At 53.0% G+C, this 15,488-nt stretch overlaps 5 protein-coding genes across 5 annotated transcripts; 2 read left to right on the forward strand and 3 right to left on the reverse strand.

The window, feature by feature from the left end:
- Positions 1 to 60: 60 nt before the first annotated feature.
- On the forward strand, positions 61 to 5,193 carry PV08_00275 (uncharacterized protein; the record flags this gene model as incomplete). Its single annotated transcript, XM_016374641.1, has 1 exon — positions 61 to 5,193. One exon carries the CDS (start codon positions 61 to 63, stop codon positions 5,191 to 5,193), a length of 5,133 nt encoding a protein of 1,710 aa, XP_016239917.1.
- A 1,058-nt stretch (positions 5,194 to 6,251) lies between these two features.
- PV08_00276 (uncharacterized protein) lies at positions 6,252 to 7,634 on the reverse strand (the record flags this gene model as incomplete). The annotated part of the gene is made up of 1 exon (XM_016374642.1): positions 6,252 to 7,634. The coding sequence occupies one exon, from the start codon at positions 7,632 to 7,634 to the stop codon at positions 6,252 to 6,254; it is 1,383 nt and encodes a 460-aa protein (XP_016239918.1).
- Positions 7,635 to 8,058: 424 nt separating this feature from the next.
- On the forward strand, positions 8,059 to 9,300 carry PV08_00277 (uncharacterized protein; the record flags this gene model as incomplete). Its single annotated transcript, XM_016374643.1, has 1 exon — positions 8,059 to 9,300. The coding sequence occupies one exon, from the start codon at positions 8,059 to 8,061 to the stop codon at positions 9,298 to 9,300; it is 1,242 nt and encodes a 413-aa protein (XP_016239919.1).
- A 1,339-nt stretch (positions 9,301 to 10,639) lies between these two features.
- Positions 10,640 to 11,467, reverse strand: PV08_00278 (uncharacterized protein; the record flags this gene model as incomplete). The annotated part of the gene is made up of 1 exon (XM_016374644.1): positions 10,640 to 11,467. The coding sequence occupies one exon, from the start codon at positions 11,465 to 11,467 to the stop codon at positions 10,640 to 10,642; it is 828 nt and encodes a 275-aa protein (XP_016239920.1).
- Positions 11,468 to 12,482: 1,015 nt separating this feature from the next.
- On the reverse strand, positions 12,483 to 14,393 carry PV08_00279 (uncharacterized protein; the record flags this gene model as incomplete). The annotated part of the gene is made up of 1 exon (XM_016374645.1): positions 12,483 to 14,393. The coding sequence occupies one exon, from the start codon at positions 14,391 to 14,393 to the stop codon at positions 12,483 to 12,485; it is 1,911 nt and encodes a 636-aa protein (XP_016239921.1).
- Positions 14,394 to 15,488: the final 1,095 nt, after the last annotated feature.

A 15,488-nucleotide genomic window follows, 5' to 3' on the forward strand; every position in this document is an offset into this window, starting at 1 on the left:
CGTGAAATATCCTGAAGCCGCTCCTTGAACCGGAACAGCCCTGCGTAAATCGCAACCTCAATGAATCCGCACGAATTTTACAATGACCCGGCGCTGGATGATGTGATCCTTCAAAATAACACACGGACAAGGAACAATGATGGAGGAGATCGTCGAAATAGCTTGGGATCGTCGAGGCGAAGTTACTCTGACGCGACGGCTCCCGTACAAACTCAACTTCCAGCCGCACCGGAAGTCCCTCGAGGACCGCCGATCTCATATCGAGGCGGAGGAGGGCGGGCAGAGCCCGGCATGCAGAGATCATTCTCGCAAAGGGCGAAGGGACGGCCATTCCATAGGGAAGCTTTCGCTGACGTGGATGAGGTTTACACCGGCGACACTCTCAATCCCAAGAAACACTCAGGAACAAATGCCAATCAGGAAGATGTCGTGCCAGGAATCCCCCGAAAGCCTGTTCCTACCGATGGTATCCGGTTGAGGACCACCGGCCTCAATGGGATCGGCCCTGTACCCATCCCTCGGAGAGAGGCGCAGTCAGCTCGAGAACCATCTGCAGAGCCAGCAAGACTGCATCAAAAGTCACGCCCGGCCTCAGAAGCGCCACGACACATTGACGAGCCACCATCGGTAGTGAGTAGATCTAGTGCACTTCGGGACGAGGTTCAGCGACGAGACTGGGCTCCCGATCGGTCTCCTCTTCAGAAATTGGAGGTTACCCTCAACGATATCAACAAGGAGGCTAAGCGCGCGAAGGTCCAAGAAGCAGAAATGCTTATCCGAGAGCGCAATGCGAACAAGGGGAACAACGACAGCAACTCTCCACGAGAGCCTTTGCCTACTCACAGGAGTGTTTCTGGCTCCAAACGCACTACTTCTCGTCGCGACCCTCCAACTGAGGCAACCTTGGAAGACGTAGGATTAGTGCGAAACCTCAGCACAACTCACCGACAACGGCTGCAGCACAGCACAACACTGGACAATCATCAGCCTGACATCAGAACTTTGTCCGGGGAAGGTCCTTCGGGCTTTGACTACACCGTGTCAAGCCCCATGCAGACAAGCGCCACGAACAAGCCTCGCCGATCAAGCACCAAGTATCGAGGCGATGACAGAGACGCAAATGAGTCACCGGAGCTCGCGGCACGCTCAGAATTTGCCAGTGGACCTTCAGAAACGATACAGTCGAGAAAACGAAAAGAGCACAAATCAGCAGGCGGACAATCATCGCGCTCGGGTGACATCGACAGACAGCCTGTTGCTGAGCACACACTAGACAGGCGTCTTCCCCGGCGAGAAAGCTTGATGGAGAGACAGAATGCGTCTCACAAAGCAACTTTGGAAAAATTGACAGGAGTATCTGCGCCCAATTCTCTTGCTAGAGAGGGATCGCGAAAACTTCAAAAGCCTCGGCCGGCCTCCATCGACCGAACAATGCCATCTGACGCATACCCGAGTCGGATACCAGTACCAACGACCAAAAAGTCTGAAAGCATTGATCCGACGTCGTGGATGACTATCTCGAACTCGCCTGTCAGTCAGCGCCATCCTCCACATACACCTCCTCCAGCGGTTCGAGGCCTTCAGGCTTCTCCACATCCTAGTAGCCCACGCTCGCCTCCTGAAAAGGTTGCCGATGCCATACGACAACGCCAGCGCAAATCCAGCGTTTCTTTCAAGGAGCCTATGAACCGACGTCCTGTGGATGAATGGAAAGAGGCCGGAACGGCAAGACTCACTGCAGAATACTTCTCTATGGAAGCCGCTGCTCCACTCGACAAAAGCAAGGCTTGGTGGGAACAACCTGCTACAGGGTCCGGGCGACGTCGGAGTCGATCAGCATCAGCGTCGAATCAGGCAGGCCAGGAGGGACCTATAGATGACAAGACTGCTGAGTTCAGGCCTAGACTTTACTTACGATGTGGCCCCTTACTTCGCTATACAGGCATGAAGAAGGTCAAGGTCTGGAATGGTAAAGATCGTGAAGTATGGCGAGGAAGCGTTTTGATTGTCACGCAAGACTCACACTCTTCTTACGACGAGCCGCCAACTTTACGTCTATTTTGCCAGCCGCGGGAATTGCTACCCCCTCCTCCTCATCACGTGGGAGAAAATGGTCTAAGCCCAGAGTATATTGATCCTGTGGCTGGCTTGATAAAGTTGTCCAGGACTGGCCGAGCATTGTACGTGCGTCCAATTGATCACCTTGAGGAGGGTAAGGATCTGTCTCAGCTTGAAAATGATGATGGTCTGTTTGAAAGCTCACCTAGCCCAACTGACCTTAATGGTTACCACAATACGCCAATTGAGACGAGGTCCTCAAATTCAGATGGCGAGCGGCTCGGCAGGTATTCCGAAGTCAAAGGAGCGAGGCTATATGCTGATCCTGACCGAGACGTGACATTCTGGCGTTTCAACATCGAAGTTGAACTCACGGAGCAACAGCAGCATGTCGCCTATCGGATCAATAGAGGCGCTTCTGTTGGCTTTTGGATTCCAGCCCAAGGACAGACAATGAACATCATGTTCCACAGCTGCAATGGATTCAGCTTGTCAGTGAACCCAAATAATTTCAGTGGACCTGATCCATTGTGGAGGGATGTCCTGAATACTCACGAGACGCGCCCTTTTCATGTCATGATTGGCGGTGGTGATCAAATCTATAATGATCGGGTCATGCTTGAGACCCAACACTTTGGCGCGTGGACGCGGATGCGAAACCCTGCACACAAGCACAACGCCCCATTCACGCATGAGATGAAAGAAGAACTCGAAACCTTCTATCTCAATCGATACGCTATGTGGTTTTCTCAAGGTCTCTTTGGTATGGCAGCCAGTCAGATTCCCATGGTGAACATTTGGGATGACCACGATATTATTGATGGTTTCGGTTCGTATCCCCACCATTTTATGGAAACTCCGGTGTTTTCAGGCATAGGAAACATTGCTTTCAAATACTACATGCTTTTCCAGCATCAGAGCGTCCCAGAAGAAACAACGGCACATGAGCCAAGCTGGGTCCTCGGCAGAGAGCCTGGGCCATACATCAAGCAACTCAGCAGAAGCGTTTTTATGCGAATGGGTAAGCATGTCGCATTTCTCGGCGTGGACTGCCGCACTGAACGCATGCGCAATGAAGTTCTCAGTGTTGACACTCTCGATATTATCCTCGAACGATGCAGAAAAGAGTTGATCGAGGGTGAGACGAAACATCTGCTCATTCTATTGGGGGTGCCAATTGCTTACCCACGCTTGGTATGGTTGGAAAACGTTCTTACAAGTCGTCTCATGGATCCGGTAAAGGCTTTGGGAAGAGCAGGGGTGTTGAAAGGCGGGTTTTTGAACAAATTTGATGGCGGCGTGGAGATACTGGATGATCTTGATGACCACTGGACTGCCAAAAATCACAAGCGCGAACGGAACGACTTCATCAAAGATCTACAAGATCTCGCAGCAGAAAAGTCTTGTCGTATCACCATTCTGAGTGGAGATGTTCACCTTGCAGCAGTCGGCCAATTCCATTCAAATCCGAAGCTCAAGATACCAAAAGACAGAGACCACCGATACATGCCGAACATCATATCTTCAGCCATTGTGAATACACCTCCTGGTGATATGCTGGCAGACATATTGAACAAACGTAACAAAACTCATCATCTGGATATGTATACTGACGAAAACATGATCCCCATGTTTACACATGATGTTGATTACAAGAAGCGGAACAACAGGCATCTTCTACCACGACGCAATTGGTGCTCCATTCAAGAATATATCCCTGGTTCCACCCCGCCGCCTTCACCACCCGAATCTCCAGCCATGTTGGAGGAGGGGGAAGATGAGGAACAAGGCACGCCCGACGCACGTCCTCGACGCTTCTCCTTCAGCAAAGAAGATGTCAACCCTAGAGCTTTATTCCGTCGACTGAGCTCTCGGCGAGCACCACCAACCTCGTATCGTGACGCTATGTATGAGCAGGAGCGCTCTGCTTCTCATGACGGTACTACCCAGCAACAGGACCGTTCCGTCTCCCAAAACTGGAATGCATCTGGTTCGAGGCAATCATCCGGTGACTTCCACGCTACGGCTCGACCACGTGCATCGTCCTTTGATCAAGCCTCTTCTGGCGCTCGAATCCGCCCAAATATGTTCCAACGTCGGCCAACGAATATATCAGAAAAGGCCGCCAGGAAGGGGAACATTCCTGCTGTTGACGCCGAAGGCAATGAGATCGATGTCAACGATCATATCAACTTGGAAGGAGGTCTGGATATTGTGCTCAACGTCGAAGTCGATCAAAAGCAACCCGCTGGAATCACAATCCCTTATCGACTACTTGTTCCCGCTCTTTGGTATGATGGCAGCTCAGACCGCGAAAAACTTGATGAGAATGCTGGTGTACAGAGAATACCTACTCTTCTCGATAGATTTGGTCTGGCTGGGCGACGACCCAGCAAGAGTTCACATGGTCCTGAAGGCAATTGGGGCCAGGTACAAAGTGATGACGAAAGCTTCACAGATGAAGAAGTCTATCCAAAGACGGCGACGCCACGACGACGATTCAGCCTGTTTGGCAGTCGCAAACAGCAAAAGACGGACGACTATCTTAGCGACGAAGAATCGGATCATGACGTACAATCAGGTACAGTTCCCGCAGGTCGACCAATCCAGTCGTGGCAGCAGTCAAGCAACAAACCGCAATTCTCCCAGCCTTATCAAGCCCCGACAAGCCATGATATTCTACACGATTCAGAAAGCCGGCCACCCCCGAGCCACCATCTAGAGCCCAGCAACCATCCCAGCACACAACGTTCTCTGACCATCGGATCCTCCTCGAACAATCGTCCAATGATGCAGGCGCCCAAGACTGTAAGCAGTACGCACTCCTCTCCAGCACCACCGTCCAGCTTCAACGCCGGTCAGCCTCCCATATCAAGTGGACCTGGAGACTTTCCGATGCGTCGCCTGAGCAAGCAAGAGCGTGTCCTCGGTATCTCGCCATCCGATCCCCAGCCGCACGCCCCACCTAACAAATTGAGAGGCAATGGTATCATCGGCAATGAGTCTTACCCTCTTGATCCGCCCAAAGGCTATGCAAGCAATCAATCTTACCAGGAATCAAAGCCTAGGAGGACTTTCAGCCTCAAGAAGGCCAGGGACTGGCTAGACGGTAGACAGAGAGATGACTTTGATTGACTGATCTCTACACGGTCAAAGCTTAGGTATCACGCTACCTTTATTGCTTATTTCTCACCGCACATTGTTTCACGAAATATGAGCAACGGCATTCACTTTTACTAAATCACCTGGATTGAGTCACTTCCGGGCCAGCTTTCTCTTTTTACCTTTAGCTGGGATCTTCCTGTTCTTGGGATCTGAGGGATTCGGATCGATGGTAGATGGGCTTTTTTGAGCTCCCTCACCACTTAGTCGCAAGCTTGATCGCTTGCAAGTTTGATCTCGAATGACCAATATTCTCTCCGTTTGTCTTTTTGGGGGAAATCAGGACGGTGCATTCAGGATACCCTTTGTTTGAAAATGGTAACATTACTAGTACACGAAAATAATCATGACCATTGTTCATTATCATATTGTTTCCAGCGGTTGATACTTCACATGAATAATTCCTTTGTTTCTCATGTGTAAGTCGTGTTCCTACGCAGGGATTCGGCCTACCGGGCTGGCAAGGTTGTAGATGAGCTGCCCGTTGGATTTAGTTGAATGTCCGAGTATACCAGATCTTCGAGCCCTCACGAATGAAGAATGCCCCAATCACGCTTACGGGCAGTGATGTTCAGGCAAACCAGATCGGCTGAGCGTGTAAGTACGGTATGTAGCGGCACAAACAAGACGCAACCAAACAACGACTCGTCCATGTGTCGATGCGTATGATCCTGTTCTACGGCGATTGTGGATCTCAAGCGGGTTCCTCGTTTGACTCCACCCTCAATTCTGAGATCGGCGACTCATTCCTCGCCCTTCTCGCTCAGGTGAAAATCTTCGAGTGTCATGGACTCTGGATCATCGATGGGCCACCGCGGGCCGCACGTAGTGTCCTCACCTAACATCACCGACCAAACCGTGCTGTAGCTCCCACGTCCGCAACAGTAATATCCTGTAGTCTCGCGCTAGCTAAGTGAGGTATACGCTCATTGCTCGGTGACATCCTGGCGGTTGTGAAAACAAGAGGCTTTTTCTATCTCGACTCCAAGTAAACTTCTCTACAGGTCAATCATACAAGCGTACGTAGTGTCTTATGGTCTCCAGCCCTTGGGTCCCTGCCACGTCCCCTTGACATGAGCCTCGTAATATATCCACGGGAAGAAGTCCTTCTTAAGGTGGTAAAACGCACGTCTCGGGGTCGCCTGGTCGATGCCCAGCAGATTGCCAAACGTCTCCTTGGGCTCTCCTCCGTACTTGAACTCGGCAAGCATGACTTTCCCGTACTCAGTCAACAGCGGACAAGACGTGTACCCGTCGTACGTCTCCTCGGGCTTCCTCCCCTCCATTGCTCCGACCAGGTTCTTCACCAGCACGGGGACCTGCGACGTGATGGCCGCGAGCGTCTTGGACGTGGGCAGGCTGGAAGCATCACCGCACGACCAGACGTTGGGGTATTTCTTCTGCTGCAGCGTGGCGTCGTCGACGTCGACGTAGCCAGCCTCGTTGGTCAGCCCGCTGTTCTTCACAAAGTCATGCGGTCCCATCTTCGGCACGGCGTGCAAGAGGTCGAATTTCCTCGAGACCTGCTCGCCCGTCTCGACGTGTGCAAAAGTGGCCTTGTCGCCGTCAATGGATTTTAGATCGTGCTTGAATAGTCCCTCCACCGAAAGCTCCTTGCGCATCTCGTCGAGCTTGGCATTGTACTTTGGCACGCCAAACATGACGGGCAGGCCGGTGGCAAACGTGGCTTGGATAGGTGAGTTCGCCGCGTTGGCGGGATCGTACAGTCCCGCTCTCTTCCAGAAGTCGACCGCAAGCCACAGGATCTTCTGCGGCGCTCCGGCGCACTTTATCACGCCCGCCGGCTGGGTGAAGATGGCATTGCCTTTCTTGAGGCGCTGGATGGTGTCAAATACCTTGTCGCACGTCTCGTAGCCATAGATCGTCGACACCGAAGACGATCGGTCTTCCAGAGCCTCCGGCAGGCCCTTGATGCTAGCGTAGTCGATCTTGATTCCCGGCGCAACGACCAGCTGTTCGTAGCTGAGCTTGTCGCCGTTGGCGAGGGTGATGAAGTTTTCCCCGGGCGAAAACCCCTTCACACTCTCATTGTAGAAATTTAGTTTGGGATCGAACAGCTCCTTCATCGGGCTGCGCAGATCCCGCTTGTCCTTTAGACCACCGCCGACGAGTGTCCACCCGGGTTGGAAGTGATGCCAGGCTGCGGGTTCGACGACGGCGATGTCGTGAGGAGCAAATTTGCCCGTGCGCAAGAGCTGGTGACTGACTGCAACACCGCCCGATCCACCTCCAATGACCACGACCTTGTGACTTCGTGAGGCCGAGTTTACCGGCGCGACACTCGCGAGGTTTCTTCTTTTAATCGTCGAAGAAACATCTTGCCGCTTGTTGGCCTTTGCGGTGCACCGCCCGACATTGGTGCGAGCCGCAGAGACTACTCGGCCGTTGAACATGTCGGTAGCGGAAAATATAGACCAAATGAATGGGACCCAGACGAGATGAGGGTTACTCGACCAAGCACAAGCAACAACAAAATCAAAAGGTCGCCAAAGAAAGTTGGATGCCAATTTTGCTTACAGATTGACTCGGGGACTGGAAAAAAAGTTTCTAATCATCAGATTTATCGTTTCGTCGGCGAATCTCGAGCGCAAGTCACCGAAGTGGATCCTCCGCCTCGTCCGTGGCCTGACTAGGGACCATCTATCCGTGTGAGCTGTGGGGCCTCAGCCTTGTCTAAACGCCTAAGTCAATGTCAGATCCCGAGGTCTCGACCCCGAGAGGGACTAAGGATCTCATATAGCCTTCAACCTTTACATCTCACGAGGAGTGCTTTTCCAAAACTCAGACCAGTCCTAAGGAATCCGTATGATAACCACCATGACTTCGTTAGCAACTCCTACAAGTAATATTCGCCATGCTTTCAACAGGTTACCATCACCTGCCATCAACCTCCGAGCCTCGATTCGCGTCAAACCATACACTCCACTCAGCCAAAGCCATTCTCGTGAAGAGGTTTTGACAAAGGTGACATACAGCACGGTAGCAGCGAGACCATCCGTCCGGACAGCGGACCTTCGTCAAGCGTGCTCACACCCAGGCGATCGCGGACATATATGCTCCCGTCATACCCAGTCGGGATCGATGGCAGCTATCATTCAGCCCAGATACATCAACCGCGTCAGTCGAGAAACGTACGCCACTGAAGCGACCCCAAGTACAAGCACTGCAATCGTTCAACCATCGATCCATCCAGTATTCCAGGACCAAACCGGCACATGGCAATACGTAGTAGCCGACCCGCGCACCAAGAAAGCTGTCATAATCGACGCGGTACTAGACTACGATCCGTCGACGCAGACGGCGAGCACGAGCTCCGCGGACGCCCTGCTCGCCCTGGTCAGGGACCAAGGGTACGAAATCGACATGATTCTCGAAACTCACGTACACGCCGACCACCCGACGGCGGCGGCGTATCTGCGTGCAAAGCTATCTCAGGAACCAGGCTCCTCGCCGAGCATCGGCATCGGCAAGCGCATCAACCATGTCCAAGAGCTCTTCGCGCAAAGGTACGGCGTGCCAGCCACGGAGTACGAAGGCGTGTTCGACAAACTCTTCGACGACGATGAGACATTCGACATTGGAAGCATGAGCGCACAGGCGATTCACCTTCCAGGACATACTCCTGACCACCTGGGCTATAAGATTGGAGATAATGTCTTCTGCGGCGACTCCCTTTTCCACGCCGACGTCGGTACTGCGCGCTGCGACTTCCCAGGCGGCAGCGCGCACGACCTCTTCAAGTCGACGCGCAAACTCCTCTCGATGGCCGACGAGGTCAAGATCTGGACGGGTCACGACTACCCTCCGGAAGGCCGCGCGATTCCGCAACCGTACATGACGGTGCGGGAGCACAGGGCGCTCAACAAGCACCTCAAGGACGACATCTCAGAGGACGACTTCGTGACTCTGCGAAGGGAACGTGACGCACAGCTCGGCGAGCCCAGACTTCTGCACCAGTCTCTCCAGGTGAATATCAGGGCGGGACGACTCCCTGGACCCACGCCATTCGGACAGCGGCTGCTTCATCTGCCTTTGAAACTCAAAGTCAAGGAGTGGTAAATCCGACACAGCCGTCATGGGTGACTCGTGCTTAGTACGGGACTTCTCAGGTCATGATTTTGTTTCCAACGACAGAAAAACCAGAGAGACCATATGTAAACTCAGGCCAATAGGTGCCCAGGGTCGAATATTCGCTAATGAGAGAATGGCTCCCATATTGCACTTTTTTCCACGGAGACTGTGAAAAAGGAGGTCCTCCTTCATCTGGCATGAAACTTTTGGATTGTACTTCACTCATTGTGGTTCAGCACCTGAGAATGCTCCGTATATCGCCCTCGGCTATGTCTGGGGCCAACCCAAAGGGGATAGCGACCAAAGTAAATGGCGGCAAAGAATCGAACGTTGCTAAGTCAGTCCTAGATGCAATTCTCAGGTAGCCAAAGTGCTACCACGCGTCTTTACGCGTCTTCACTTCACGCCTTTCTAACCGTGCTAGATATACTTAATCCGTTGATTTCCTGTCAACAATTCCACATGGGACATGGGAGACTTGCTGTGGGTCTGCTGGCGCAGCTGGTATAGACCGGATTCCTCTCTCCAGGTTCGGTGGTTTGGTGGGAAGGGGCCCCTAACCCGGATCGATGCATAGCGAGATAAGTTGACCTCAAGAGGAATCTTTCGGACCGGGAGGGGGCTAGCAGCCAAATTCTCACTTTAAGTGTTTGCTTTTTTTTTGTTTATTTGGCAGAAATAGACCGAGTACATGGGTCGTCTTCACCTCATAGCACTGAACTGCGCTGTTTCTCTCACTCATTCACTACTGGGCCCCAGGCAGGGTACCTGTGGACGACAAATATTGCATCAGTCAAGGTGATCACCGAGCCAGGCATGAGCAGATTCGACAGACGGACACGATTCATCTATCGCAATGCCGAAGTCACTCTGATCGCCGCCGCTGGAAGAGAGGCTGGACATGGACTGCCTGGAGTACCCAAGGCAGCACTCTACGACCTGCTCAAGCAACGGCAACTGTCGGAAACGTCCTGATTTATTCAACTGCCACTCATGCACAAGTCACTGTACAGAGATCTTTTTGGAACTCAAGAGGCTGGACGTTTCAGGAAGCTCTTTTATCAGGCCAGATACTCAATCTCCACCAGAATGCAGTCGGAGTCCAAGTCTCGATAGGCCAAACAGTACAGAGTATTCGCTGTTAGTTTCATTGATTCATTGATTCATTCATCCCATGGACGATTCCACTACCAACTGGTGTTAACCACGTGGACAAGAAGTGAGAGGACAGTGGCAAGTGGCCTAGAGGCCCTGCTCTGGAGTGTCAGGGCGTGCTGACTTCCTGACTACCAAGCAAGGTACCGTAGTGCTGTACTGTGTGTGCCTTTTATTCAACAACAACAACGACGGGAACAGGAACGACAATATTCAAGGCTTCACACGCTTTGACCCAGTACCCTCTCCTCCCTTCCGTCACAGTCGTCCCAACACACACCGTCACGAACTCTTCCCAGCCCTGTTCTCCGCCCGTCTGCACGCCCTCTTTCACCTCCGGTGTACAGTGGGTGTCATAGTACCACGCGGCGGCGGCAAAGCTGTATTTGTCGGCAGACACCAAATCCAGCACTTGATCCGGATCACCGCTTCCCGTGGTAGTACCGCCAAGCTCGTCACCGTCGGCCAACTCCTTGAAGCTCCTCGCAAACTCGGCGACGTAGTTCGGCATCATCATCACCCGCGTCCCCTGGCCAGGCCGACCCGGGGCGGGGAAGTGGTTGCGGTTGTATTTCCACTCACCGGATTCGAACGCCATCCACGACAGGAGGGCGGCTTGCTCGGGAGCCGTGGAGACATTGTGGCTCGCGAAACTGCCGATGATGATCTGCGCCAGCGACGCCGTCGTCACCGTGCATTCGGATGGGAAGGGTGCGTTGGCGCAAGTGTTGGACGATGGGGCGATGGCGAGGAGTTGAGATACCGGATCTGCGGGACCCGTGCGAGCAGTCAGGGGTGGACTGTGATGGGCGGCGTTGGTGGTGTTGGTAGTGGTGTTATCATGATCATGATCGTGGTAGTGGTGGTGATCGAAGCTGAGACCACGACCATGACCGTGGCCATGATCATCGTCACTGGGACTGGAACGAGCGGCCTGGAAAGTCAGGGCCAGAGCCAGAACCAGATTCAGATGCAGAATGATCCAAATCATGCGCAACATGGCGACGGTATATCTTTGTTGACTGATGGTGATATCAATCAATAGGGACTGTCCCACCCAACTGCCTGGCGTCGCTTGACCTCTTGTGTCGGATTCTGTTTGTTGGGACTTTGTACGTAAGGTACACGAGTGTACGTAGTGTTCAGGGGGGGACTTTCGAGGACGAACCTTTGGACGTCTGTGTGGTACACGCATACCCCTACTACCTAGGATGCCCTCTTCCAGACGCGGGGGATCATCAACGATGTAGGAGCCGAGACTATGTATTCCGGAAGGGCGAATGAATCTCTCTTTTTGCCCGACGTGTCTGGGTCGCAGGGGGGTTTGCCAGACTATATATAATCAGTTGTAGGTACAGGTGGTTGGGATTGACAGGTCTGGCACTGACATGTTCTCCCAGACCGTCGGTCGATCAAACAGACAATAAACCACCCCCCCCCCCACCACAGGGACAAAGCAGACGCCAAAAAGAAAACAAGGACGAAGGAGAAAGACGATGCAAACGCGCTGTAAGTACGAAAGCAGCAGGTTCGGGGAGAACAAGGGGAAACGTGACGGCTGTGTGTTGCCGACGGCGCCCTACTAAAGATATCCTTACCGTGGCATGGTATCCTTGCCTTGCCAAATGTATCCGACTCCAATGTAAAAAAGAACACAAGTATTCAAAAAGAACCAAGAGCATTCCATAAGAAAAGCACCATTTTTCCAATGCAGACAGACTCAACTATGTAGGGTATCCCATGTTCCAACGCAGACGAACAGTTCAACTATGTAGGGTATCCAAATATCACTCACTCACTCACTCACTCATTACGTCCCGGCACAAGAAGAACAAGAAACACTTCATTGTCCCTCTTGTACATACAGGTAAAGCTGTGCCAGCCTGAATCTTCTTCGTCGTAGATTTTGATCCCACCCCCTCTGCCCCGGCCCCCAATCCACACGAAACGAACGCCGCAAGAGAAACCTCATTTTCCATGTCCCGGCCCGACCTCGTCGACACACAATAGAAAAATCACTCTTCTTCACTTTCAGCATCTGCGTCCACGTCGAGGTGTTTGACATCGACACTGCTGGTCTCCTGCTCTCCTCCTCCTCCTCCTCCTCCTCCTCCTCCTCCTCCTCCTCCTTCTTCTTCTCCTTCTGCGTCTTCTTGTTCTTCTTCACCATCGTCGACTCTCGCTGATACACTCAACCCATGTTTGTCTTCTTCACGTTCGTGCTCGAGCTCGACGTCACTGTTCTCACTCTCTTGCTCTTCTGCACTTCTTCCTCTTCCGCCCAGTCGACGACGTGTGGCTCTCCCGCTTCTTCTCCACCCAGCTGCACTACCGACATTTTCTGCCGGCTCCAGGCCGACGAGCCAATATCGGTCCTTGGCCCTGCTTTGTGTGATGAGGCCTTCAGCCAGAGCCCACTGCTGCAGCCCTTTGTCAAGTTGCTCGTCTTTCGCACCAAGGCGATCTTTCTCATAATGCTTTCCCATGTGTTCCATGCGCCGATCCCATGCACTCGAGCCATTGGAGCCGCCGCCGCTGCCGACGCCGCCACCGTCGCCGCTTTCGCCTTCAACGAACTTCTTTGAACAGAAGCCACACTTGGTCGTACCGGGCGGCTTGCGGGCGTCGATCCAGCACCGAGTCCGAATCTGCTCAAGTTCCTTCTCGAACATTTCCTGCTCTTTCTTGCTCACCCTTACCATGTCCTTGTCCGTGAGTGACCAAGGTGCATGCATGCGACGACAGTGCTGTGTGAATAGATCTTTTCTGTTGAAGTCGTTGTGACCTTTTTGCTGGTTTCGGACAAGCTCTGGAGAGCACGAGCCCAAATCACAGCGGTAAAAGCCGAGCTGGAGATGTTGCGAAGAGACATGGCGTTTCCATTCGTTCTTGTTGGCGAACGTTGCAGGGCAGCCAAAATGATGAAAAGCACAAGGGAAGAACTTGGAGTCACGGCTCCTCCTCGGGGAGGAGATTTTCTTGGTCTTCGACCTAGATTTGCCAATTGTAGGCGGATTGGCGTTGATAGTCTTGTGAACGCGCGCATGACCGTCAAGGATCGCCCTAGGTCGCCGTCGCCGTGGCGAACGCAGCGAGTGACGCAGAGCTGCAGGGCCGTGACGGGACGCGCGAGATCCAGGAATGAACTCGGAGTCGTTATCGCTCTCGTGAGCTCCTGAATCTTGGTGGGTCATCTCATCATCTTCGTCAAATGTTGATGCGGGAGGGCTTGCGAGTTGCTCTGAGAATTCAAGCTCTTGCGGCAGTTTGATCTTGTGATGGGCCACGTCTCTGTCTTCGAGGAAGCTCTCTGCGCCTTCAGGATCCGGTGTGACCTGTAGGTCTCGCATACTCAAAGCCAGATAACCGCCAGGCGTAGGTACCGGAGGATTCACGTTAGCATGGTGTGATGTCCAGAGGTTTTGGCTTGTAATAGGCATGACAGGTGGCGAGTGTGTCGACACTGGGCTTTCAAAAGTCAGGGAGAGTTCTTGCGGGAACCGAAGTGCATCTGGACTAGAGGCAAAATCTCCTGCTGAGGACCCAGTGCTAGACGGTGTGTTTCCAGACTGGGAGGGAGACAAATGTCGAGTCTGGCGGTATTCGTCACTGATTCCTGGCAGAAGGTCGGAAAAGTCGTGATGGTAGAGGTGGCTCTCAGAAGCGCTTCCATGATTTTTGTGGAAGCCATGAGCGACGGGGTCATAGGCAGTAAATAAACGACGTGTATCAACCTGCGCGTGGGCATGAAAGCCGAAACTAGGATAGGGGTATTCGTGTTGGAGAGAACGCAGCTGGGGGTCGATGCAGGAGTTGTCGTCCGAGTCATCCCACAACGGTGGTGCTGAATCGATTCCGTCGCGGCCGTAGAGATACTCAGGGACGCTACTCCCCAGGAAGTATTGATCGTGCATGTGAGGATGCATTGTGTAGGCACTTGAGGAACCTTCGAGGAATCTTGGGACGAGCAATTGGATTAGCAGAGAGCATTTGAGGTTGCAACTAGGTTGTCAGCAGCACTCAGGAGTGTGAAAACATGAGGCCTGCTCGTGGGGCATGGAGGCATGAGCATTTGGATATATGAACCAAGGCCAGTGGATGGGTGGGTCCATACTGGCAAGCATCAATCAACAATGTAAAACAAAGCAGCTTTTCGCGCGGGTTGCAGAAAGGGGCCAGAATACTAGCACAAAGGACTGCAGATTTGGGTGTGTTAGAATATCAGTATCTCTCAACAATGTGCTGGTATCTCCCGTCCAGGAAGGGATGGGCAATCCAATCACCAGAGATTCCTCGTCGAAAGAGCCGCACTAGTCTGGAAAAAGACCAACGAGGGGCCTGCGACAAAAAGCACAGTGGATCGTTAGGCTGCTGGCTGGACAAGGAAGGCCGGGATGTGTCGCCTGAGGTGTTGGAGCCACCATGCCAGTACTATAGGTGACTGGGGCATTGATGCTGGCACTTAGCGACCTGGTGGTGGTAACCCTGCCTTGTGATTCGCCAGCTCAGACCGGTTTATGCGAAAGCCTCGTTAGCCCCGAGCGAGGGCTGCATATTCGACCTTAGGAGGTTGCCCTTTTTTGTGCATCGCCCACCGTCCAGTGAGGCTGGCGATGCCCTCAAGCCCAAAGAGCCCTTTCCACTGCCACCACATGATCCGCAGGCTTTCGGAACCTTTGTCGGCGTCGAATATGCTCTGAAGCGCCCAATCCGCGGATCACCCCCGCATGGGCGCGCTGGGAGAACGCCGCAGCTGCCCTGTCTGAGAAAATGGCGGTTATCAACCTGCGTCCTCCAATGCCATACCCGAGCTTGATCGACCTGGAAAGCTGAAAGACTATGGAGAGAATCCACTTCAGGTATTCGCTTTTGGGTCTCGGACAGCCGTTCACGAGTCTAGTCGCCGAAAGAGGCCTTTCTCCCACGAAAAGGCATGCGCAAGCGAAAAGTGGATTATCAAGGACTCACGTTCGGATGAGTCGAGACTTGTGTCAAGTGTAGTTGGGAGACGGCGGGTATCT

Source organism: Exophiala spinifera (genome assembly GCF_000836115.1).
Source record: "Exophiala spinifera strain CBS 89968 unplaced genomic scaffold supercont1.1, whole genome shotgun sequence".
Classification (NCBI taxonomy): Eukaryota; Fungi; Ascomycota; class Eurotiomycetes; order Chaetothyriales; family Herpotrichiellaceae; genus Exophiala; species Exophiala spinifera.